We start from the raw sequence: 27,500 nt of genomic DNA, 5'->3' as shown, positions 1-27,500 counted from the left end.
ATAATGAGGTGTTAGCAAAGAGAAGCTGCATTCAGACACATATCTGCAGCTTTCACGGAGGACTTTCTGATAAAAAAATGTGTTGCTAATTCAAAGCATACTGTCTTCTTCAAGCAGAAACTATTCAGTCTGTGGAGGTATGGAATTACATTTTATAACTGAAAATCCTGCTTTAAATTGGGCCGTTCATGTGGGGTTTTTTTTTTCATCCCACCCAGAAAGCAGTTTAAGGGTGAATTTTAGTGGTTCTTTCAGTTGATGGACTATTGGTCTGAAAGTTAACAGGGTGGAGTTAAATTAAAATTGCAAGAAACCCCGATTTCCAAGTGGTTAAAATTATGTAAAAAGATGTGCAACTGCAATTTCCAAGTCAGGATGTTAAAAGATGTTAAAATTCACACTACCCAGGGCAGCACGGTGGTGCAGTGAGTAGCACTGCTGCCTCACGGCACCGAGGTCCCAGGTTCGATCCCAGCTCTGGGTCACTGTTCGTGTGGAGTTTTCACATTCTCCCCGTGTTTGCGTGGGTTTCGCCCCCACAACCCAAAGATGTGCAGGGTAGGTGGATTGGCCATACTAAATTGCCCCTTAATTGGAAAAAATGAATTGGGTACACTAAATTTTAAAGAAAAAAAAAAAAATTCACACTACCCGATGATCTAAGGTAACGGTGGTACTTTGGCTTTATTTTTGGGGCACTCAGCTATCTGCTTTCTTACGTTCTACAATAGTTTAAGTTTTCACTTTATGACTGCTGCTCCTTGTGATGGTTTCATTAGAAGACTTGGTATCAGAATAGCAAGCATGGATGCTTTAACCCATAATGTGACTGGTTCCATCCCTAGGGAAGAATGGGTCTGGGTATAGGATTCAGCCTTTTTAATTGAGGGCCTCATTAGTGTTTGGTTGCTAGGCAAAACACACATCTATTTCAATGGATACAAAGCAGATAAACAACATATCACAAGCCGGAATGACTTTCAAAAATCATTTGTATATAAAGGAGAACACTCTGAAGAAGTATTAGTAATAGATAGAAAAAATTAACTTGAGTGAACTATTGCGGCGACTGTTTTAAATGAGGGTTCATTTTGATGTATAAACAAATACATCAGGGCAGCATGGTGGTGCAGTGGTTAGCACTGTTGCATCACGGCGCCAAGGACCGGAATTCGATCTCAGGCCCGGTTCATTGTCCGTGTAGAGTTTTCACATTCTCCCCGTGACTGCATGGCTCTAACCCCCACAACCCAAAATGATGTGCAGGGTAGGTGAAATAGCCATGCTAAATTGCCTCTTAATTGGAAAAAATAGGGAATTGGGTTCTCTAAAAAAAAAATTTTTTTAACTAATACATCAGTTTGCAATTTTTAAAAACTCCGTCCCTTCGACCAACTTTTCCTGGCCCTGACTCCCCCTTGACAATGACTCAAGCTAGAGGTGGCGTTCCCTCAGTTGTCAGCGGCTGTCTGATATTTCACACAGGTGACCATGGTGTGAGCTCAGAAGTGAATGTTAACAGGTTATGTGACCAGTGGGGGCATTATACGCATATGTGCTTTCCAGCAGAGGTTACTGGAAAGAAAACAACAGCAGGCTCTACCTACTGAAGGGTCGAAACGGCAGGTCTACCTTCCATGCTCAGAGATGTTGCGCATGAACACATTGTCTGAGGCAGCAGGGCTCAACAATTCATTTTTACCTTTTCCTAGTCTGGCAACAGTTAAACCAATTGAGGTGTCCACCCTGCCTGCCCTGCTGAGGTCAGCTAAATCAATACAGACCAATGCAACCGGTGACCTTTTGAGTCTGCAGAACAATGTGGGGCATTTACCTCCTGACCTCCCATGATTTTCTATATTAGGCTTTGGTTGATATCAAATGAAATATCACACATCATTATCTCTAATATTTCATTTTTGCAATTTTAGCTGGAAAACCTATTTACTAAAATCAAATATCTTTCGTGGGTTTTGAATGAATATAACATTTGGGGAGGGATTTACCGGCTGTTCATGCCGGCGGGAAATTCCAGTCCCACGCCGGCGCGGGGTGCAGTCAACGGGAAATCCAGTTGACAATGGCGGGATCAGAAGATCCCACTGATGGGCCGCCTTCGCCACCAAAAAACATGCGGTGGGTTGGTCGGTAAGTCCCGCCCTTGGTGTTGTATGACAAGACATTATCCACTTTTACTTTACACTTAAAATAAGAAATTGAGACACGGGACTTTTAAAATTTGCAATATTTTCCTCTCCGCAAAAACCATGAATCCTATGAAATGAGACGAATAAGCTCCCCCCTTGCACCCAATCTAAATGAAGTCCTGTTACTTTGCTGTTTCCATCAAATGGAACTGGAATGGGCAGAGATTCAGTTTTAGTCCATTTCATTTCAGATTTCGGCAACACTGGTTTACGGTCACTTTCTCCCTAGTTTTCTTTGCGCTCTACCATCCCTTTGCAGGCGCTCAGTCAGTCACGTATAATCAGTTGGGAGAAAAATATTTTCTGTGCTTTTTTTTTTCCCTTCCCTCTTATGCAAACCCCACAGTTTTCATCTGCAACAGCGGGGTCCAGCAACGGGAAACGGACCTCACAGTAAATTCTTTACAATTTGATCATGTTTTCTTTTTCTTTTTTTTTTAACCATCACTGTAACTTACAAGTCCAACCTGCCTGTGGAGTTCTGTGCTACTGACCACAGAGCGATGGTCGCCAAAAAAAAACAAAAGCAATGGCAAAAGCTGCTGGCAAAATAAAATAAAGTGATCTATTCCAAAGAAACTGCAGATGATGTGTTTTTTTTGCTGGAAAGTAGACGGTGCCGGAAATGAAATTCGGGGAGACAGGGAAGTAGAACAGACTCAAGAGAAAGTAAAATGGTAGTGTTGACTAACTTGCTTGGAAATACTTTTGACCAATGATGTGTAAAATGCATTTGAATGGGAACGTAACTTGAAGATTGTATTACTGAAAGAATAGAAACGTAAGATGTAATGAAAAAAAAGGCTTCTACAAATCATAAGGCACAATGTAAAATGTGTATGCCTACCATATTCCAGATAAGAAGGGGCCGTACCTTCTGAAGGGTCAAGGCGGCGAGCCCGCCTTCCATGCTTGGAGTTGTTGTGTACAAACATGTTGTCTGAGACAGCCAGTACATGGCCATCAACATTAACTGTTGTCGATATAACAACCTGGGAATAAAAGGATACACTGGTTAGGAGATAGTTACAGTATTGTGCAAAAAAAAAAGTCGACAAAGTGCTGACACCTTAATGAGCTGAAAAGAAATACAAGGGCCTTATTTTACAGTTAAATTAAACTGTCTTTGCTGAGAGTGTGGAGTGGTGCCAGAATAAGATGCTCCTTTCAAGAACAGTTTATGTAGTCGCTATAAATACCTGTCATTCATGCAGCCTGCGTAAAAGCTTTCTCTTATAATTGTGTCTCTTAAAAACCCGCCGCACTAATTACAATTTAATCTGCCTATTATGTTAACAAATGAATGCAATTCATGGGAATATTCTACTCACCATTATCAGGCCCTAAAACACCCCTCAAGCTACTCATTTAAATAGTTGCTGTTTTCATTGATCTATTGATATATTGATTAACTAGTTTATCTAATTAGAATTACCTCACTTGAGAATGGGTTCACATGAAAGGAGGTAAGGATTCTGAAATTACCACAAACTCTTTAATAAATCAGTAGGATTTCCTGCTTTCTCTTGGTAAATTATCCTAGGTCAATTTTCCACTTGCATTTAATCACTAATAATGAACTTTTTTGCATCTGAAAGAAAGGGTTGAATATGAATAGTGAAAGTGTTTTCAATCAGTGTAAAATAAGCTCCTCTCAAGTTCATTTTGATGGTGATTGACCCTGGTATGTCAATGGAATTTCACTCTTTTGAGTGAAAGAGTTTCATTCTGCATCCAGGTTCAGGGCTTGAACTGATGATGGATAGAGACTTCTCTTCCAGCTGCTTCTCAAGAGTAAGTAGAAGAGAAAGCATACAAAGTGCACAACCCTGCTTTAAATGTTAAAATGTGCTTGGGTAAAAATTATCTCAGAAGTCCTATCACTTACTTTATAGTTCACCATGAAATAAAAAGTAACAGTTTTCTATAATTACTGTTTGCCTGTAGAACCGGCCTCAATGTAACCTCTACATTAGTTGACATTCTAAAAGCATAATGTGGAGAGTTGTGCAACCACACTAACATGCCTTTTTAAAAACAAATTCAACGTTTCAATTGCCTTCCGAACCACGGAATTGCCAAATGTTCTGGACATAGCCACCTAAACGTGACAAGCTCCAAATCTTGAATCACAGCTCTCGGGTAACAAAGCATGGACCTTCTGTGAGCGTCAAACATTCTAACCTGGGGCTGGGGTGGCGTAAGCTCTGGAATGTTCTGATTTTGAAAAGTAAATAATGCTGCCATTATTGGATGGAGCTGCCACTGACAGAAGTTATGTAAATTGATTACACAAACACTTATCTATTGGCAGGTTTCAAAAAAACCTTCATCATTGATGGAACTAGTTCTGATATAAAACAGCCCCTCTCTCGAGTCTTACCAAGCGGTTGGGTGGGCTTCCTTCATTGGTTTAGCTGAATGATATTTTGATGGATTATCAGATAATGGAACAATATATAGTAATAACATTACCCTAAAATGATATTAATTGTGCCAATAAAAGATCCTTGTATATAACTACTACACAAAGATTGCCTGTATATTCAAAGTATTTTTTCTAAATTGTATATTCATTTGAAATAATTATGTTCAGTGAAAATAAAATGTTTGGCATCTTGATAATATTTCATATCTTATAGCATTAAAAAGTGATTGTTTCCAGGATTTGAGAGCCACACTAGAGAGTCAAATCACAGCCATCTTTGATTTTTCACCTTATGTAGGTCATTTACCGAGGGAAAAGTGTACAGTTCAGCAGAAAACCCCGAATACGATGGTCCTTCCGAGCTCCTCAAGAAAGGTGCTCAGGCAGTGAAATCAGCAAAATGATTGTCTAGGCTCTGACACCCAGTTAAGTCCAGTTAAACCTTCAGAGAAGCAGGGCGATTAGCTGAAGAGACCCAGGAAAGTTCTTCTAGTGACTAGTGTCTCCACTGTCGACCACAAGATCACTGGTGACTGATGCTTCTTTTAGTCGTCAGTGAGACAAAGAGGACATTTCCACTCATTCTAGGTTTGACCTTCTGCTCCACATCAATGGATCAATATCACCAAAGCCATGTATCTGAGAAGCATGAAAAATGGAAACTGTTGCCTTTTTGCAGTGAGATTTTTTTTATCCTGTTATAAAATTGTTCTGCTCAATAATTTGGGTTCATGTAATTACTTATTCTTCAAATTGACTACAATGTGTCTCCTTGTATAGTTACCACAGCTTTCTTTCTTCAAAACCATAATCAGATAGCGTGATTCATATCTTACTGGTGCTAATTCCAAACATATCCTGGACTCCCACCATATTTAGTGGCTTATTCACAATGCAGTTAAAACCTCTTACTCTGGAATCTATTTCCATTTTCACTTTGACTTGTTAACCATGTTGCTTTTTTGCAGATATATTGTATTAGTCTGCAAGTAAGCTATTGGTGTAAACCAAATGAAAAATATTTATTAGAACATCACATTTAATCAATAATTGCCTCTTCCTGTAAGAAATGTTGAAATTTATGTTCGGTACCATCTGTTGCCTTATTGTGTAACTACCTCATGGTACAGCGAGAAAACACCACCAACCTGTTAAATGAACAAATAAGTTAAAAATGTATAGGAAAAACACTGCTGCAGTAATATTCCCCATGAAGTCCCAACTGACTGGAAGACAATCTATGCACCACTTTGTTTACAAAATTAAATTCTTCAAAGTGGGATCACTTGAGCTTAAATAAAAACAGCGCTGTCCAAGATTGAGCACTTGGGGATAAAATCAAATTTCAATAAAGTCCTTTTTTCTCATTTTTAAAGTATTTTTGTTCTCGTGCCCTTCATTGAAAAATATGTTTTTCTCGTAAACTTATGTGTTTTTATTTGTCTGTTACAGATCTAATATACAGAACAATTAAAGTTATGCTTTTGCATTAAACAGAGATCAATGTTAATGGTATTTGACAAATGAATTGGGAATTGATTGAACCAAATGCCAATAATTTGAAGAGTTCAATATTCAATATTGCTTTTAAAATAAACACTTTTCACAAAGAAATTAGACTGTGTATTTTAAATTGAACATGCCTTATTATTAAAGCATTTCACGTGATGGTCTCATGCTAAATATTTTTGTTATTATTTCATAACAGACAAATTGCTTCAAACCCTTTAACAAAGGCATAGCAGGTTCATGCATAAACATACCCTGCTACAGAGTTATAGGAAGTCGGTATGTGAGTGTGATTTCCAATCAGTGTTTCTGGCCTCTGCTGGGTTGTTGGCAAGGTGCTAAGTGTAGGTAAGGAAAACTGGCATGTGTATAAACCCTGGCCACTCTCCTGTACCTTCTTATAGCACACAGTCATTGCCAGAACCTGCAAATGGGTCACTTGTCCAATATCTCAGTCAGGAAATAGTGTATGGCATTGGGGAGTCTAAAGAGGGGAGAAAATTAATAAATAAATGTCTGCAGAAAATTAGTGCATTGTCTCTTTTATACCAACCTATATGTGACTAAAGTGGGTAACCTCTGAAAACTGGTGTGGGGATCACAATGGGTGATGTGGGATTAATCTGCACCCATTGTTTGCAAAGCAGGCAGTGTGCCAGCTTCGTACACACTGCTCATTTGAATAATCTCTGTGCTTAGTCAGAGCAAATCCCTCAAAGGCTGGACGCATCAGCGGGGGGGCCAACCTTGCAAGTGACGAACACCATTTAACGCTAACTTATAGTGGGTAAACCTGGCCTGCATCACTTAAAGCTACCTCTTAAAAAGGGCACATTGTAACTGCAGCAGGGAGCTGTATTTGAAGAGAATCTGGCCTTGGAAAGAGTGAGCAATGACACAACAGGGAAGGAAGCAAGTTTTGACATTTCCAGGTCGTACTTTGGAAGTTTAGATAAAAGTGAAAAGATAGTGAAATGTCCTGTATTCCAAGATGGCAGTATCCTCGTGCCTAATGTCCTTCTCGCATCCAATTTCCCCCTCGTCCCCAAACCCCTCCCCATTTATACGGTTCAGATGGTGTAAGCATTCACATTTTGTGTGCATATCCACCAATATTCTTCTGTAGGCTGCCCCCATCGAAGTCTGACAACAAAATAGCACCTTTAACATATTAACATTTACCAAGGTGCTTCAGCAGAGCGATAAAAAGCAACATTTGACACTGAACCACATAAAGTGAGATCGTCCACCCTGCACCACAACCCTTGCCCCAGTGCCTTTTTACTTTTGGGTACAAACTGACCAGGCAGTGAAGGGACAGCAATATGAAAGTGATGATTGAGATACAGTGCTTGATTTCATACTCACAGCCACCAGCTCGGATACTGACACTGCGTGTATTTTAGAGTGCGGAGACTGCATCTGCACCTTATGGAACACCAGTAAACAGCAGCTAAGGCGGGGCAGGTCAGGCACCAGCTTGCCAGACAAGAAAGTCACACAAGGGTTCTACAATGGAGGACTCAGATGAGTGTTTTCAAATCTCTCCTAGGTCTTGCCCCTCCCCATCTCTGTAATCCCCTCCAGCCCCACCCTACAACCCTCTGAAATATGGGTGCTCCCCTAATTCTGACCTCTTGTGCATCTCCGATTTTAATTCCTCAACTATTGGTGACCATGTCTTCAGCTGCCAAGGCCCTGAGCTCTGGGATTTCCCCCATAAGCGTCTCCATGTCTCTTTGCTCCTTTAAGACACTTTTAAAAATCTTATTGACCAAGCTATGGCCATCTGTCCTAATATCACCTTATGCGGCTCGCTTTCAAACTTTGCTTTTTAATGGTTCTATGAAGCACCTTGAGATTTTTTAACACATTAATGGTGCTCCAAGTTGGACTTTGATGGGGCAGCCTACAAAATAATGCTGATGGATATGGACCAGGAAACACTTAGTCCAAAGGGAAGTCTGCTAGATAGCTTGTGATCAATGTCATGGAACCTGTAGGAGTATAGCACTAACTTGGCATGGGGCTTTGCACAGAACTTGAATTCCATCCTTTCCAGCATGGTGACCAACTCTGTTAGCACATATTTGGGCCCAATCATGATTCAGTGGCTGGTAGTCAATGTTGAAGCTTTCATTGCCAGTATAAGCCACCTAACTTCTGAGTTGTACAATAGAAGAGAAAACTGCTATTGCCACGGCTGTAAATTATAATGTGGATTACAAAGGGACTTGCAGAGTGTCACAGCATGCAATCTGCCGCAACAGGTTATTAGGATTGATAAGGCACTGCCCCTGGGAGAATAGCATCGGCTCTCTGGATCAAAAACATGCTGTCCTCTCTCAGGATGATGATATTCACCCTTGCACCTCTGTCCCTTTACCAGTGTCATTGCTATTGCCTGGCAGCCTGCAAGTCACTCCATGCTGTGTTGGTGCAGTCCTTAGCCAAGCCTTACAGGGCCAGAACCACTCAAGATTAACCTCCAAGTCCATTTGCACTCTCCCTCACTGGACGTCACCAGCATTCATCCAGCCACGCTGCACCACTGGGGTAGCACTGCTAAGCAGCATTAGGACAGGCAACATGAAAAATAGGCCTTACCGGAATTTGCAGAGTGATTAGCTGACTTTTGTATACAACATAGCATCTCTTCATTTATAAATTTGATTTGGAATGTTTCGTTTGTGTTGACTTTTACTTTTGGTGTTAAGCAGGCACTGTGATGGTCAGAGTCAAAGATCAAAGAACAATACAGCACAGGAACAGGCCCTTCGGCCCTCCAAGCCTATAACAGTCATGATACTAACCTTGGCCAAAACCCTAAGCACTTCCTTGTGCCGTATCCCTCTCTACCCATCCTATCCATTATTTGAATGCCGTTAATGTATCTGCTTCCACAAACTCTCCTGGTGTCCCATTCCAGGCACTCACCACCCTCTGTATAAAAAAATTGCCTCACACATCTCTCAACTTTGCCCCATGGTCCTTAAACCTATGCCCCTTGGTGACTGACCCCTCCACCCTTAGAAAGAGTGCCTGCCCATCCACTCAGAAGCAAGGCAAGATGTAGGACTATTGCTCCACAGGCAATTGTGGTTAAAGTTACTGGTATTGCACTGGGATGAGTTGCTCATGTGCAGCCTGACCAGAAAGGAACTATTTAGATTGTTTCCCCCCCTCTTCCTCCTCTACTTATCTTTTGCCCCCTTCTTGAGCCCCTCAGCTCGTTGTGCTGCAGGCAGCAGACCACTGCAAATCTAGACTTTGCATTCTGTCAAGTACTATGTGGGTGCTTCAAAGTGGTCCAGGAGGCAGAAGAGTTGTTTCAGCATGCTGATGGTCTATTCTACCACTTTCAATATCTCTCTTCTTCAAGGGCAGCATGTTGGCACAAGGGGTTAGCCCTGCAGCCTCACGGCGCCGAGGTCCCAGGTTCGATCCCGGCTCTGGGTCACTGTCCGTGTGGAGTTTACACATTCTCCCTGTGTTTGTGTGGGTTTCGCCCCCACAACCCAAAAATGTGCAGGCGAGGTGGATTGGCCATGCTAAATTGCCCCAAAATTTGAAAAAATGAATTGGATACTCTAAATTTATAAGTTAAAAAATATATATCTCTCTTCTTCTTAGAAATCCTTTGGGATTGAGGACGGCTTGCTTCCACTTTGATTCAATAGGTTGCGAAATGGTTGGCAGGTTCAGACTGTGATCTGCAGACTCTTCACATGTAGGGAAGGTGACGCTTGAAGGGTTGGGCAAGTGACGTGTTTGGTGATTTGTGCACTCCGTCTGACTTCACCTCCACACATTCCCTGAGAAAGTCTCTCAATGTGTTTAATGCCTTCCCAAATGAACCTCCTCTATCTTGGTCGGTCACAAGCCAGGATCTCCCATGAGTTGGCAACAATATTTGGCCCCCAGGGGTGCTTTGAGGATATCCCTTAAACATTCCTGCTGTCCTCCTGGGAGTCTCCAGCCTGCCTGGGTTCTGAGTACAGCAATTGCTTCAGGAGTCTGATGTTGGCCAAATGAACTTGTTTGAGGGATTGATGCTAGGTACGTTGTATTGGGAAAGGTTGCTACTTTTGACCTACCTTTCTTGCCAACGGATCTGGATTTGGATCATTGTATTTATGCTGGAGATGTGTGACTGGGTTGCACACTGGAGGCATGAGCCATGCTTCCAACAGATAGTCCTTGCTGCCCAATAGCCAGCCTTCAGTTTACTGGGGTTGCTCAAATTCAGCTGGCGCAATGAACTGCTGAAAAGTCAAGGCATCATGAAAGCTGCCAGGATATTCTGCAGTGACCTGCATGATTTACTGCCTGTGGTCACACGCCAGTTGGACATTGAGGGAATGGAATCAATTCTTTTCGGTTCTGGTATGGGGAGGAGTTTACATGCAGTGCCTTACAAAGCAATGTGTGTGCAGCCAATGTCATGCTGCACCATTGGAAAGCCTGCAACCGTAGAAAAGCTGCATGTTCACTCTGCCCACTTCTCTCTGGCAAGAGGGAATGAAATATAGTTAGCTCCCATCAAATAAGAGCCTCCTTTATGCAACAGTTCATTGCAAATATCTCCAGCTTCAGACTAGGAAAAGCCAGCTGCGTTAAAGTTCCCCACCATGGTCACCTTCATAGCCACTAGAAATGCAGCCTTCTACTGCTCTGAGGTTGCAGTTGCTGATGCAGATTTCTGTGAGGACCTCCTTCCTTAAGGGCAGACATCTCTCACATTGTTCTCACTCGGAGTGAACATGGCCTCCTGCTGAGAGTCCGCCTCTCCCTTATCCTCTTCCAGCAGCTTGTCCTGCTCTCCTCATCATCCATGCCATGTTGCATTTCAGCTTATAGTGCACCTGTGTATGGTGGTAACCTGCCTGTGCCAGAACTAGGGGTCACAGTTACTAAAACCATGGGATACAGTTTAAAAATAAGGGGTCTCCCAATTAAGATGGAGATGAGGAGAATCTTTTCTCTCAGAGGGTTTGATTCTGTGGAACCCTTCCACAGGAAGTAGCAGAGGCAGGGTCATTGAATATTTTTAAGGCAGAGGTAGATAGATTCTTGACTAACAAGAGAGTCAAAGATTATTGGGAGTCGGCGTGAATGTAGACTTGAGGCCACAATCAGATCAGCCATGATCTCACTGAGCTGCATGCTCACTCTGCCCAAGCTCGAGGGACTGAGTCACTACTCCTGCTCCTAATTCACATTTTCCTACGTTCATCCAGCTGTCTTGGAGTCGGCACCTACCACATCACTCCATATAGGCATTTGCAAATTGAATCAACTATAGAAAGCACCAAATCCTTGTAAAATGGTAACAGCCAGAAGACATCAGCCAGCAACCAATCTGTAATATTTGATGACCCCTTTGTATTGTGATGTTTGGGCCCCTGTGTACTGCTGAATATGGGTGTGGCTGTGCAATGTCAGGACAACTTATTGGCTGGAGCAATTGATTTTCAAATTGCACATTTGGTGATATATCAGCATTGAACACTCATTGGCTTCATGATTCGTCTGCCCTTTAAATTTTTTGCAGGTGTTCTCTGCATGCACACTAACACCTGCACTAATATGGCTTTGGGCATGATTCGCCTCACAAGCAGGTATCGTGGATGCTATTTTGGAACTCTCAAAGCACTCCAGCATCCAAAAGAAAAGGGCACCAACAATCCCAGTTTCTACTCCAAACTATTTTCCCAAAAAAGCCCCCGAGAAATTGAGAGCCCATTACGAAGTAAACATTTCCATTTTTAATTACCTGGAATCTACGCATGTCCCGTGGATTTCCTGCATTCTTCAAACAGTTCTGATTGCACTTGAGGAAGAACTTTAAGAAGAATCTAAAATTAAATAAAGAACATAAAAATATTTAAAATACATGAAAAGGATCAGCAAATGGCTGTTTAAATGACAGGAGAATAAATAAGATCATCATAAAGAATAAAAAGGTTGTATTAGTAAATGTGGCTCGCGTATTTTGTTGCCACCTTTTTATTATTCATTCATATATCGTTCATAGTTTCCCTTGCATGCACATCTGCCATTAACATAAGTCACTTGATATTCCACCCACCAATTTTGCTAACAACTACTCTGCAATTAAACTAGGCAAAGTCAATACCCAGGTAAATTACACACACCTGCGGTCATGCTTCATTTTAACTACATCAGAATAGGACCTAACAAGGTGAGAGCATACAGCAAAGTTATGGGCCTGTCAAGCAATTAGGTTTCACTTCGGGGACAGACGCACAGGGCAATTATGCTGCACATTACAACCTGGCTAATCTTCTGAACAAATGTCATCTGTGAGGAACTGGGTGAAGACAATTCATCAGCAAATGTTCCTCCTCTTTAACATATAACAACATAACTGAAGCTTTTTAGCAATCTGAAATATTTTGATCGTCACTTGAAGCATTTTTTAAAAAACGTCTACCTTTGGAGCACCAGAGATGGTGTAGATTTCAAACTCTCGAGGCATTTAACCGAATTTCCGAATATGCTATAAAATATTGGTTTTAATTTGTCAATGCTGGCACAAAGGCCACCTAGAAAGCATTGAAACCAAGTTTGCTTTACACCAGTGGTGACAATCACCATACCATTTTGGCAGCAAATTTATGAGATAGCACCCTTTCTGTTGTTGGATGCTAACCTTTTGTATATTTTCACACAATCTGGAAATACTGAGAAATAAGAAATCATTTTCTATTTGGGAAAAGCCTGGGCAAAACAATATAGATACCCTTTCATTATTAGCCCTCAAGTAATTACATTTTAAGTGTGGAACTGGAATTTTTTTCTTTGAATTGTATCCTGCATTGAGTCAGCATCTAGCATGCCTGTAACTTTTTGATCTGAAACTGTCAGGCCAGAATGTAGTAAAGCAGCTTGGGCAGAAGGTGCTGGTCTCTTAGGGGGCATTGGCTGTACCAGGCATCAAGAAGTCAAAAGGCATTTCTAGTCATTTGCTCTCTTACCCTTCAAACAGGAACCTCGTAGGTGATATCTGACAGCCTGTATGAATTTATGCTTTCAGCCACCCGTGCTTGCGTTGAAAGCAACAAAAAAAATCTTTTTGTGTGGCAGAAAATCTTTGACTTCAGCACCAATAAACTCTTTATTACTGCCAAACAAGATTTGCTGATCACAAAGAGGTGATAAAAATCCTGTGTTGTCATTAGTGCATTATGCTTAATTGTGTACAGTATGTTTAAGGTTGCATCGGTTGGCCCATTATCAAAATGACCATTATGTACACTAATTCTCTGACCCTGTGTTTATTTCCCTAAAGAGTCATAATCTTTCACAGTAGGTTTTAGAGTAAATCAAGCTTGAAATATGGGCTTTATTTACTTCTGCTTCTCTGCAGCTTGACGGAGTCTCCAGTTCAAGCTGATCTGCTACCCCTGCAAAACAATGCCACCCACCAATACGGAACTGGAAATGGGCATAATGTGAGGTCTTTGTTTTTTTTCTGTTTTAGTGGTCGTTATAGCTCATTTGGAAATCTACTCTCCAATCTTCAATAGATCCAATTGTTCTTTGCAACATGTCAAATTGGACTTTCCACCTTCCTGAGCACTTATGTATTGCAGTTCACGTAGGGTCAGCATATTGTTCATTAACACCAAACATAGCCTTCACAAAATTAATATGATAATTACTGGAGCTATTTTAAATATTTAATTGAGGATTGCAAAGATAGTCAAATATAGAATTTAAATATTTGCCAAGTAGAAGCAAGGTTTTATGGGAGAGTAATGAATGGATGGTCGATGTTTTTACAAAGAAAACCTACAGATTCTGTTGTTGTGAACAGCTTCTATATTTGTATAGGTCACTGGCTTCATAAACACCATCCCACAATTCCTTAATAAACTAATATGGCTTATGACTTGCCTATGTACCATGTTGATGATGCAAATAACACTTATTCACAAAAGCTAAAGGTTTCCATGTCATTTTCACAGTCACTTCAATTGATGCATGTTTGAACTATGAATTGGTTCATTTATTTTTACTTTTATGAAGTTGATTAGCAAGAGCTCTTTTCTTATCTGATGAAAATCATTTTAATTGTAGTGTTAGACTCAAGTGTAATATCCATTACATTATGTGCTGTTTAAATTCTACATGGGTATTGTGTAAATTGCTCCTTTGTGAGTGTGGAAGCAATTATTACTAAACAGCACTCTTAAATGGCTACAGAACTTTGTGGTGTTGTTCAGACTATCAGAAACAAAGCAGCCTGTTTAATTGTAATTTAATGGAATATCAACGAGTCTATGGCATTAGATGCTGGCAAACGAGAGCAGGAGAGAAAAATTAACTGCAATTATGTTTGATTAAAGCTATCCTTCTCAATAATCAGCTATCCTGACAGGCCATGAGGCTCTGGTGGGTTTCAGGATGGCAAAAGGTGTTGAGCAATATTAGGGCCAATAAAGGAGATATTAGCATAGCTAATTACAGCAGCACAAAACCTGTAAAAGGGACCTCTGTGTATTGTAATGTGTGAAATAATTGGCTGAGTCCGTTATCAATTACATGAGGAATGAATTTGGTTTGTCACTGAAAAGCTGATGAGATGCATTTCATTTGACACTGCCCCTGTCCCCAATGTTTTGATGTAACTAAGGACTTATCAGCTTTTATCAAAAGCTGCAACTTTCCAGTGGCCAAATCACTGATAAAATTATCTTGCCAGCAAGTGTTAGGTAATTAATACAACTCATCCTCACTTCCTTGCTTGCTACTGCTGCTTTTTGCCTAACTAAAGCCACTAATCATGTAATAATGATTTCTTTCCCTCTGGTCAAAGGAGAAATAGATTAGCTCTTTAGAAATGCAGCTGGCTTGATGTTTAAACTGTTTGTGCTCCATGGCACTGGTAATTGAGAAGAAAATCAAAAATTTTCATTTAAAAAAATTTAGCACTTTTCTCTCTCTCTCTGCACATACCTAGCAACAATAGCATCCCGATTTTCTGAACAACTTGTAGATAAAACAATTAATTCCTACAGGTAACTGCTCTAGTGATTGGAATTTAGCAACAGCTGTGTGGAAATGCCATAAAATCAGTGACCTGATAGTATTGGTAGCAGAGTTTGCTTTCATACAAGAGGCATTATATGAATTTATACATAAATAGGGGCATTCAATCCTTGGAGGAGGCAGTGCAAAGCGGAACCATAAGGTGCATCCACATAGAATCCCTACAGTGCAGAAAGAGGCCATTCGGGCCATCAAATCTGCACTGACCCTCTGAAAGAGCATCCTACCTGGACCCACTCTCCCACCATAATGCCTGTAATCCCACCAAACCTGCACATCTTGGACACTAAGGGCCAATTTTAGCATAGCCAATCCACCTGCACATATTTGGACTGTGGGAGGAAACCACAGCACTGAGAGGAAACCCACACAAACATGGGAAGAAAGTGTAAACTCCACACAGATAGTCACTCAAGGCCGGAATTGAACCCGGGTCTCTGGCGTTGTGAGACAGCAGTGCTAACCATTGTGCCACCATGCCAAAGGCGCCTGTATGGATGAACGAAGTGAGCTCGGAGTACTTTTGGTTGCAGAGGTGAACTGGACAGAGGTGCCCCATGTCCCCTCTATTGTTTACTTTAGCGATAGAGCCTGTTGCCATTGTCCTGAGGAGCTCAAATAAATGGAGGGGGATATTGAAGGGGGGTAGGACACAGGGTGTCATAGTACGCTGACAATTTACTTGTCTATATATCTGACCCAATACCTACGATTGAAGATATTATGGGGCTACTAAAAAGGTTCAGAGCCTTCTCAGGCTACAAGTTACGTTTCAATCTCAACACTAAGGGAAGGACAAAACATGGGAGAGAAGCCATTTCGGGCAGCAGCCAATCACTTTCGGTACTTGGGGGTACAGGTGGCTTGAGACTGGGCTCAGATCCGTAAATTAAATTTTGCAAACCTGACAGCAATGCTTAAGGAATACTTACAAAGATGGGATAGTCTGCCCCTATCGCTTGCAGGTCAAGTGCAAGTGGTAAAAATGAATTTCCTACCATGGTTTTTGTTTTTATTTCAGTGTCTCCCGGTCTTTTTATCTAAAGCATTTTTTGTGGGGGTGAAATGATTGATCTCTTTGTTTATTTGGGCTGGGAAAGTTCCTAGAATTCATAAATCGTTGCTTCAGAGGGGAGCGACAATTGGGTGGCTTGGCCTGCTGAATCTTATGCACTATTACTGGGCAGTGAATGCTGAAAAGAATTAGTGCTGGGGTAGAGAACCAGATATGTTGTGGGTGCCAACAGAGGAAGTGGCAAGTAAAGGATCTGGCTACGGGCGCTGGCAACAGCGCCACTCCCATTGGCACCACAGAAATACTCGAGAGCCGGTTGTGGTGGCAACACTGAAGATACGGAAGCATTTTCACAAACATTTTAAGTTAGGGGCAGGGCCAAAACTCAGGCCAGTGTGAGAAAACCATCTGTTTGAACTGGCAAAAATAGACGCTAGGTTCCAAGACTGGGAGGGAAAAGGTGTGATCTCATTGAAAGATTTGTTCCTGGAACATTTGCAACATTTGAAGAATTGAGGAAGAAATATGAGCTCGCGAGGAGGGAGGCCTTTAGATAAATGAAGGTAAGGGCTTTCGTAAAGAAGACCTTCCCTACGTTCCCAGTGTTACCCCCTTCTTCTTTGCTGGAAGAGGTGTTGATGGTGTTGGGATTAGAAGGGGGAGTTACCTCAGCAATTTATGGGAAAATTATGGAAGCAAGATCAGAATCCCTGGATGTGGTGAAGGCCAAATGGAAGGTGGAATTGGGGGAGATGTTGGAGGAAGGGCTGTGGTGCCAAATTTTATGCATTTATGGAGTAAATGCATCAACCTCGTGCGTGCGGTTGGCACTAATACAATTCAATACAATAGTTCACAGAACACATTTGACGAGGTTGAGAATGAGTCACCTATTCAAAGGGCTTGAGGACATTTGTGAAAGATGTGGGAGTAGGCCGGTCAATCATGGGCACATGTTTTGATCGTGCCTAAAACTGACGAAGTTCTGGGGCACCTTCTTTAGCACCATGGCGACAGTGTTACAGTGAACCTACAACCCCGACATCTGGGGGCCATATTCGGGGTATCAGACTTGCCGGAGCTCCAGACAGGGGTGGGGGCAGATGTCTTAGCCTTCACCTTGCTGGTGGCGGATCCTATGGAGTAGAGATCAGTTGCTCCACCCTGTGCCTCAGTATGGCTGGGAGACTTAATTGAGTTTCTGAGACTAGAGACGGTTAAATTTAGTTTAAGAGAATGAGGAGGGGTTTCACATGAGATGTCATCCGTTCATATCTCACTTTAAGAAATTGGCCTCAGTCAGCAGCTAAAAGGGATGGGGGGGGAGTTAGTTAGTTGGAGAATTGTTTTGGGGTTAAGGGAGGGATTGTTAAATGTTAGTTAAATGTGCATAATGTAAATTATGTAAAACATTTTGAAAAATCTAATAAAAATATTTACAAAAAAAATCTGGATTATAGGGCAAGGTACCATGCCTTTAAGGAAGAAACAATGATTTAGTTTATTATTTTATCGGGAGTCTCCCCTCTGGCAATATAGCATCAGAACATCATTCCAGATTATGACCTCCAGTCCTTAATTAATCTTGAAAACTGCTGAAAGGCGAATTTAAACCAAAGTTAGGTCTTTCTTTATATAATGTGATTTACACCTGGATTAAATTTCCAGGTAGAATAATACAATCAAAAACCTTGGAGGCACTTGTCAATCTTGCGTCAATTTTAGATAAAATAATGGAACTGATTCAAATTAAATTTTAAGATTAATTATGTAAAAGTAAAATAAATAGCAGCCAATACAGATTCTGGAAGAAAAATATCTTGACTGACGAACAGCCTTGTCTTTTTGAGGACGTGATATTTAAAATTTAGCTTGGAAAGCCCGATATGGATGAATGCTTAGATTTCACAAAAATCCCTTGACAAAATTCTTCATGAAATTCACGCTTAAGGTGATAGGAATGGATAAGAAATTTACTGAGGATAGGAAGCAGAGAATAATCATTGGGATGGTGATATCGGGAGGGTGGGAAATACCAAAAATATGCACCAGAAATAGATGGCTGGATTCCCACTGTTTCTAATGGATGCTAATCTATTAGGTCATAGAGTCATATAGCACAGAAAAGGCCATTCGGCCCATTGAGTCTATGATCAACCACCTAACTATTCTAATCCCATTTCCTAACACTTGGCCCATAGCCTTGTATGCCTTGAGATCGCAAATGCACATCTAAATACTTCTTAAATGATACGAGATCTCTGCCTCCACCACCCTTTTAGGCAGCAAGTTCCAAACTCTCACCACTCACTCGGTAAAAAAGCTTTCCCTCACACCCCCTCTGAACCTCCTGTCCACCTACCTTAAATTTATGCCCGCTAGTCATTGATCCGTCCACCAAGGGGAAAAGTTTCTTCATGCCTATTCAACCTGTGCCCCTCATAATTTTATACATCTCAATCACACCCTCCCTCAGTCTCCTCTGCTCCAAGGAAAACAATCCAAATCTGTCAAATCTCTCTTCATAACTAAAACTCTCCAGCCCAGGCAGGGGCTGGTTTAGCACAGTGGGCTAAACAGCTGGCTTGTAATGCAGAACAAGGCCAGCAGCCCATACCGGCCTCCCCGGACAGGCGCCGGAATGTGGCGACTAGGGGCTTTTCACAGTAACTTCATTGAAGCCTACTTGTGACAATAAGCAATTATTATTATTATTATTATTATGATGATTATTATTATTAACATTCTGGTAAATCTCCTCTGTGCCCTTTCCAGTGCTATCACACCCCTCCTATAATGTGGATTCCGGAACTGCAAACAATACTCTAGCTATGGCCTAACTAATGTTTTATACAGTTCCAGCATAACCTCCCTACTCTTAAACTCTCGGTTAATAAAGGCAAGTATACCACATGCTTGCTTAACCACTGTTTCCACCAGCTCTACTACCTTAAGGGACCAGTGTACATGCACATGAAGGTCCCTCTGACCCTCGGTGCTCCCCAGGGTCCTGCCATTAATCATGTATTCCCTTGCCTTATTTGTCCTGCCCAAGTGCATCACCTCATACTTATCTGGATTGACTTCCATTTGCCACTGATCAGCCCATCTATCAAGGGCTATCCTCCTCACTATTTACCACCCCACCAATTTTTGTATCATCTGAAAACTTACTGATCCCATATTCATATCTAAATCATTTATATAAACCACAAACAGCAAGGGCACCAACACTGATCCCTGCGGGACCCCACTGGACACAGACTTTCAGTCAGAAAAACTCCCCTCAACCATTACCCTCTGCTTCCTGCCAATCGGCAGTGTTGGATCCAATTTGCCAAATTACCTGGGATCCCATGGAGTCTTACCTTCGCTATCAGTCTCCCGAGTGGGACTTTATCAAAGGCCTTTTTGAGGTCCAAGTAGACAACATCAAATGCATTTCCCTCATCTACACACTGGTTACCTCTTTGGAAAATTCAATCAAGTCGGTCAGGCATGACCTCCCCTTAACAAAACCATGCTGATTAATCCCTGCCTCTCCAACTGCAGATTAATTCTGCCCACCAGAATTGCTTCCTATAGTTTCCCCACCACTGAGCGGTCTGTAGTTTCCTGGTTTACCCTTCCTCCCTTCCTGAATAATGGTACCACATTGACTATCCCCCAGTCCTCTGTCACCTCTCCTGTGGCCAGAGAGGAATTGAAACGTTTTGCCCACACCCCTGCTATTTCCTCGCTTGTCTCACTCAACAACCTGGGATACATTTCATCTGGCCCTGGAAATTTGTCTACTTTTGAGTCTGCCAGACCACTCAGAACCTCCTCTCTGTCTATGTTAATCTCTTATTTTATTTCAGTCCCTGATTTCTATATCCACACTGTCCCTCTCACGAGTAAACACTGACACAAAGTATTCATTAGAACCATACCATCATCCTCCAGCTCCACACATAAATTACCACTGTGGTCCTCAATGGGTCCTATTCTTTCCCTAATTAACCTTTTACCTTTAATGCACTTGTAAAACAATTTAGGATTTTCCTTTACTTTACTTGCCACTATCCTTTCATGTCCCCTTTTTGCTCCCATAATTTCCTTTATAAGTTCCCTCTTCACATTCTATGTGCCTCTCGGGTTTCTACTGTTTTGAGTCCTTGATATCTGCCATAAGCCTTGCTTTTTCTCCTGATTCAGTGCTGTATATCCCTCAATATCTAGGGTTCACTGGATTTGTTGGTCCCAGCCTTATTCTTTATTAGAACATGTTGGCCCTGCACTCTCCCTATTTCCTTCTTGAATGCGTCCCACTGTTCTGTCACAAATTTACCTAAAAGTGTCTGCTCCCAGTCCACTCTGGCCGAATCATATCTGATCTTATTAAAATTGGCCTTTCCCCAGTTTAGAACTTTGATCTCATACTTATCCTCTCCTTTCCATAACAATCTTGCATCTATCGGAGTTATGATCACTATCTGCAAAATGCTCCCCCCCACTGATACTTCAACCACTTACCCAGCTTCGTTGATGAAAATTAAGTACAGGACCTCCCCCCTCTCTTGTAGGTCCTTCTACATACTGGCTTAAAAAGTTCTCTTGGATACATTTTAAGAATTCCGCTCCCTCTAAACCTTTCACACTATGACTACCCCAGTTAATGTTGGGGAAGTTGAAATCCCCCACTATCACTACCCTATTACTTATACACTCCTCTGAAATTTGCCTACATATCTGCTCTTCTATTTCTCTCAGACTGTTGGGGGGCATATGGAATGCTCTCAGCAATGTGATTGCTCCTTTTTGGTTTTTAAGTTCTACCCATATGACTTCAGTTGAAGAGCCTTCTATGATGTTGTTCCTCCTTATTGCTGTAATTGATTCCAAGATCGAAATTGCGACACTCCTTCCTCTTTAACCTCTTTCCCTATCTCACCTGAAGATCCTGTATCCTGGAATATTGAGCTGCCAATCCTGCCCCTCTCTCAACCATGTCTCAGTGATAGCAATATCATCACACCCCCATTTTTTAATTTGTGCCCTCAATTCATCTGCCTTGATCGTCAGACTCCTTGAATTACAATAAAAACCATCCAATCTTGCCAAACTCCCTGAGGGGCAGAAGCTTAATGAAAACTGACAAAATCTGTGGAGGATACCTGTAATATCCCGCACGGAACCTACGGGATGAGAATGCTTGACTTCCCTGTGCTCTTGTCGGAGTATGAGCTTCCACCATAGGGACAGGGTATCTCAATTATCCCATATATAAGGTCAGCCAGTAAGGCACTGACAGGGAGAGAGAGGAACCTGGTAGGGATCTGTCGGGTAGTGTACATATCGTTTGTGTAAAGAAAGCTTTGTTCTTATTTTACTCGGTGTGAACTCCCCGTGTTCTTATTCAAATACCTGAGTGGGAGGGGCAGGTAAATTCATTGATGGTATTAAATGGATTGTCAAAAAGTTGAAAATAACCTCAGGGCAATTGCAGAATGGGTGTTCAACTTGTCACATCACTGGAAAAATAGCTCAGTAAATACAAAGGTGAACTGCATAGCCAAAATAGGAAATTGAAAGATCAAGGGTTTACTATTTAAACTGTATAATGCTCTAATCAAGTTGCACTTTCAGCCCTGTGCCCATTTTATAAAGGAGACATGCAAGCCCTACATGAAGTACAGAGATGAGTACAAGACATGTAACTCTGATGCTAGTGATGAAGAATGTCGTAAGGAATAGGCTTTTCAGCCTTGAGAAGAGTCAACTCAGAGGTGACCTTATCAGGACATGTAAAGGTAAATCTGCAACTTTCTGTTATAGTGACTCAGTGGATGAGGGGGCAAAGGTTCAAACTAATGGTAGGCAAATTCAGGACTGATGTCAAGAAATTCCACACACAATGGACTGATCAACACATTGAATGGACTTCTAGCAAGGGTAGCAGATGCAAGAACCAGGAAGTTCATTTAAGAATGTGATGGAGGAGCTGTCACTTTATTTTCCTCCAGACAGATGAATTTAAATGACTTTCCTCTTCTGAATCTGTTGTTTAAGAGACTGTTGATTGTTATGATTGTTATACAACCTGAAGGCTTCTCAATTCACCGGGCGAACCGCAAGGCATCATCAGGCAAAGTGAAGGGTGGAGGGGTTTGCCTCCTCATCAACTCCTCCTGGTGCTTGGATGTGGCGACTCTGGCGACCTACTGCTGCCCAGACCTGGAATACCTGACCGTGAAGTGCCGCCCATATTATCTTCCACGTGAGTTCACTTCAGCCATTATCACAGCGGTCTACATCCCACCCCAGGCAGTAGTGAGGAAGGCGCTGGACGAACGATACACAGTAATAAACAACTACGAAACAGAACACCCGGAGGCCTTGTTCATCGTGGCCGGAGACTTCAACAAGGCCAACCTCAAGAGTGTACTGCCAAAATTCCACCAGCACATCTCCTGTCCCACCAGGGGCGACAACACTCTTGACCACTGCTACTCAAAAATCAAGGGCGGCTACCGTTCCATCCCCTGACCACACTTTGGGAACTCAGACCATAAGACGGTGCTCCTTCTCCCAGCATACAAGCAGAAACTCAAGCTGGAGAATCCAGCTATGAAGGTTGTGCAGTGCTGGTCCGAGGAGACAGAAGAGCTCTTACGTGACTGCTTAGAGACAGTGGACTGGTCCATATTTAAGAACTCAGCGACCAACTTAAATGAGTATGCCACCACCGTCACAGACTTCATCAGCAAATGTGTGGACGACTGCGTGCCAAAGAAAGCAGTACGTGCGTTCCCCAACCGGAAACCATGGCTCAATTGCGAGATTGACTCCCTACTAAAGGACAGATCTGAGGCGTTCAAGGCAGACGACCCTGACCTATACAAGAAATCCAGGTACGACTTCCGCAAAGCCATCCGGAATGCCAAGAGAGAATATCAAACCAAGCTAGAGTCACAGACAGACTCTCGGCAGTTGTGGCAAGGACTAAACAACATAACGGGCTACAAAGCGAAGCCGAACAGTATCTCTGGCAGCAGCGCACCCCTCCCCGATGAACTCAATGCATTCTATGCTCGGTTCGAGCAGGTAACCAACAATCCGCTGGCGAGTGCCCCAGCAGCCCTTAATTCACCCATACCCACCATCACAGCTTCCAAAGTCAGATTGGCCTTCCTGAAAGTGAACCCTCGGAAGGCGATGGGCCCAGACGGGATCACTGGTCATGCTCTCAGAGCCTGCGCGGACCAGCTGGCAGAGGTATTCACAGACATCTTTAACCTGTCCCTACTCCACTCCGAGGTCCCCACCTGCTTCAAGAAGACCACCATCATACCGGTACCAAAGAAGAACCAGCAACGTGCCTCAATGACTACTGACCAGTGGCCCTGACTTCAGTCATAATGAAGTGCTTCGAGAGGTTGATCATGAAGCGTATCACCTCCATACTCCCAGAACGCCTTGATCCACTGCAATTCGCATACCGCTGCAACCGGTCCACATCAGACACCATTTCCCTGGCCCTACACTCATCCCTAGAGCATCTCGAAAACAAGGACTCCTACATTAGATTCCTATTTATTGACTACAGCTCCGCCTTCAACACCATAATCCCAGCCAAACTCATATCAAAGCTCCAAAACCTAGGACTTGGTTCCCCACTCTGCAACTGGATCCTCGATTTTCTGACCAACAGACCAGAATCAGTAAGAATGAACAACACCTCCTCCACAATAGTCCTCAACACCGGTGCCCCGCAAGGCTGCGTACTTAGCCCCCTACTCTACTCCCTGTACACACCCGACTGCGTGGCAAAACTTGGTTCCAACTCCATCTACAAGTTTGCCGACGATACGACCATAGTGGGCCGGATCTCGAATAACGATGAGTCCGAATACAGGAGGGAGATAGAGAACCTAGAGGAGTGGTGTAGCGACAACAATCTCTCCCTCAATGCCAGCAAAACTAAAGGGCTGGTAATTGACTTCAGGAAGCAAAGTACTGTACACACCCCTGTCAGCATCAACAGGGCCGAGGTGGAGATGGTTAGCAGTTTCAAATTCCTAGGGGTGCACATCTCCAAAAATCTGTCCTGGTCCACCCACGTCGACGCTACCACCAAGAAAGCACAACAGCGCCTATACTTCCTCAGGAAACTAAGGAAATTCGGCATGTCCACATTGACTCTTACCAACTTTTACAGATGCACCATAGAAAGCATCCTATCAGGCTGCATCACAGCCTGGTATGGCAACTGCTCGGCCCAGGACCGCAAGAAACTTCAGAGAGTCGTGAACACCTCCCAGTCTATCACACGAACCTGCCTCCCATCCATTGACTCCATCTACACCTCCCGCTGCCTGGGGAAAGCAGGCAGTATAATCAAAGATCCCTCCCACCCGGCTTACTCACTCTTCCAACTTCTTCCATCGGGCAGGAGATGCAGAAGTCTGAGAACACGCACGAACAGACTCAAAAACAGCTTCTTCCCCACTGTCACCAGACTCCTAAATGACCCTCTTATGGGCTGATTTCATTAACACTACACCCTGTATGCTTCATCCGATGCCAGTGCTTTTGTAGTTACATTGTATAACATACAATGTTGCCCTATTATGTATTTTCTTTTATTCCCTTTTCTTCTCATGTACTGAATGATCTGTTGAGCTGCTCGCAGAAAAATACTTTTCACTGTACCTCGGTACACGTGACAATAAACAAATCCAATCCAATCCAATCCAATGATGGTGGGTTTTCTAGATAGATAGGTCATGTGGGCTTTCTGCCTAAGTTGTGCTCTTATGGTTCAATCGCGGGTCTCCACATCATTCAGTTTTCTGTACTGCGGTTGAGTTAAAGTTACATCCATCTTCAGGCAAGCGATACAGCAGAAGGTTGTCCTACATTATGACCTGACATTATCAGCTTCTCCACTTCAGGAATATTTCTGCTGACCAGCAGGAGAGTTGTCAAAAAAATATCAGTTTATATAATGTTTTGTCTCAACTCTCAGCAATATCCCAAAGCACTTCAAAGACAATATGTTATGCATGCAAGGTCCCACAAGCAGCAACAAGAGGATAGTGATTTTGGGAGGGGCTAATTGAAGGTTATATATGAACCAGGACATAAGAATTTCCTCCACTTCTTTGAATAGGTTGTAGGCTCTGCTTCTTCTTCTTCAGCGATTGGTATTCACCAGGGAGAAGGACATGATGGATGTTGAGGTCAGGGATAGGTGTGTGAATGCTCTGGGGAACATCAATATATCAAAGGAGGAAGTGTTGAGTATCCTAAATTGCTTGAAGGTAGACAGGTCCCCAGGGCCGGATGGGATCTATCCCAGGTTACTGTGGGAGGCAAGGGGTGAAATAGCTGAGGCCTTAACAGATATCTTCACATCCTCTTTGACCACAGGCAAGGTTCCAGAGGACTGGAGAATAGCCAATGTGTTCCCCTATTTAAGAAAGGAAGCATGGATAATCCAGCAAATTATAGGCCGGTGAGCCTGACATCAGTGGTGGGAAGCTTTTGGAAAAGATACTGAAGGGCAGGATATATACACATTTGGAGGAAAATGGACTAGTTAGTGACAGGCAGCATGGTTTTGCACCGGGAAGGTCATGTCTTTTTTGAAGAGGTGACAAAGAAAATTGATGAGGGAAGGGCTGTGGATGTAGTTTATATGGACATTAGTAAGGCGTTTGACAAGGTCCCACGTGGCAGAATGGTACAAAAACTAAAATCACATGGGATTCGGGATGGGCTGGCTAGATGGATACAGAACTGGCTTGGTTATAGAAGAAGAGAGGAAGGGTGTTTTTCAGAATGGAAATCTGTAGCTAGTGGTGTTCCACAGGGATCAGTGCGGGGACCTCTGTTATTTGTAAATGATCTGGAGGAATATGTAGGTGGTCTGATAAGTAAGTTTGCGGATGACATGAAGATTGGCAGAGTTGCTGATAGTGCCGAGGATTGTCAGAGGATACAACAGATAGATCGATTGGAGACTCGGGCACAGAAATGGCATATGGAGTTTAATCCAGACAAATGTGAGGTGATGCAGTTTGGAAGATCAGATCTAGATATGAATTATACTGTAAATAACAGAACCCTTAGGAACATTAACATACAGAGGGATCTGGGCATGCAGGTCCACAATTCCCTAAGAGTGGCAACACATGTGGCCAAGGTAATTAAGAAGGCATATGGCATGCTTGCCTTCATCAGCCGGAACATTGAGTACAGGAGTTGGGAAATCATGTTGCAGCGATATAAAACCTTGGTTAGGCTGCACTTGAAGTATTGCGTGCAGTTCTGGCCACCACATTATCAGAAGGACGTGGAAGCTTTGTAGAGAGATTGCAAAAAAGGTCTCGAGGGTGTTCGCTATGAGGAGAGGTTGAAGAAACTGAAAAGACGAAGGCTGAGGGGAGACCTTCTGCAAAATTATGAGAGGCATAGACATGGTGGATAGTCAGAGGCTTTTTCCAAGAGTAGAAGTGCCAATTACAAGGGGGCACAGGTTCAAGATGAGAGTGGGAATGTTTAAGGGAGATGTGCGGGGTACATTTTTCACGCAGAGAGTGGTGGGTGCCTGGAATGTACTGCCTGAGTATATGGTGGAAGAAGGCACATTAGCAACATTTAAGAGGCATCTGGATGGGTACACGAATAGGGAGAAAATATACGGACTGAGTCAGGGCAGAAAGTTTTTTTAGTTAGGGCATCATGATCGGCACACCCTAAGAGGGACGAAGGGACTGTTCCTGTGCTGTACCTTTCTTTGTTCTTTGATCACTCACTAACGAGTATGATTGTCCACCTAGGAAACTCCGTGTCATTGCTCAGAGGTTCTGTGTGTCCTTGCGTAGCTGATGAGCCCGACCTCGAGCCTCATCTCCGACTGCACACTTAGCAGGTATTTCGGGGAGGTGGGGTTGGTCCTTGGACTCAAGATCGCTGGTATTCCTTCTCAGGCTCCTTTTCCGGATCTCCTCTTGCCATTGGAAAGAATTGTACCCCTTCAACCAGGAGTTTTCTCCAAGTAGATATAAAACATAAAACTTGCCATCTATGCTGCATTGTTCTTTAACATCCATTTGAATCACATGAACCGGCAAACAATGCTTCAGTGTCACATTTCATTCGAAAGAAAGAACCTCAGAAATTGCAGCAGGTACTGAGCAGTACCCTGAAATATGAGGCATCATTTTCCTCGAAAGTACTAAATGGAATTGAACTCATATCTTCTGGTGCTGAATTG

The 27,500-nt window shown here is 42.7% G+C and overlaps 1 protein-coding gene across 8 annotated transcripts in view; it reads right to left on the bottom strand.

Moving 5' to 3' along the window:
- Positions 1-27,500, bottom strand: part of ebf3a (EBF transcription factor 3a) — a 148,628-nt gene that overhangs the window by 36,841 nt on the left and 84,287 nt on the right. For 6 of the 8 annotated variants that reach the window (XM_072479170.1, XM_072479169.1, XM_072479171.1 and 3 more), the window contains 2 exons: positions 11,921-12,002; positions 3,055-3,199 (listed from right to left, as the gene is read on the bottom strand). In XM_072479170.1, coding sequence (XP_072335271.1) covers positions 3,055-3,199; positions 11,921-12,002 — 227 coding nt within the window. The remainder of the gene's footprint in view (positions 1-3,054; positions 3,200-11,920; positions 12,003-27,500) is intronic. The other 2 variants (XM_072479175.1, XM_072479173.1) reach the window with 1 other exon arrangement.

The sequence above is a fragment of the Scyliorhinus torazame genome, chromosome 16, assembly GCF_047496885.1.
Source record: "Scyliorhinus torazame isolate Kashiwa2021f chromosome 16, sScyTor2.1, whole genome shotgun sequence".
Lineage (NCBI taxonomy): Eukaryota > Metazoa > Chordata > Chondrichthyes > Carcharhiniformes > Scyliorhinidae > Scyliorhinus > Scyliorhinus torazame.
This window is presented reverse-complemented; position numbering and strand designations above follow the sequence as displayed.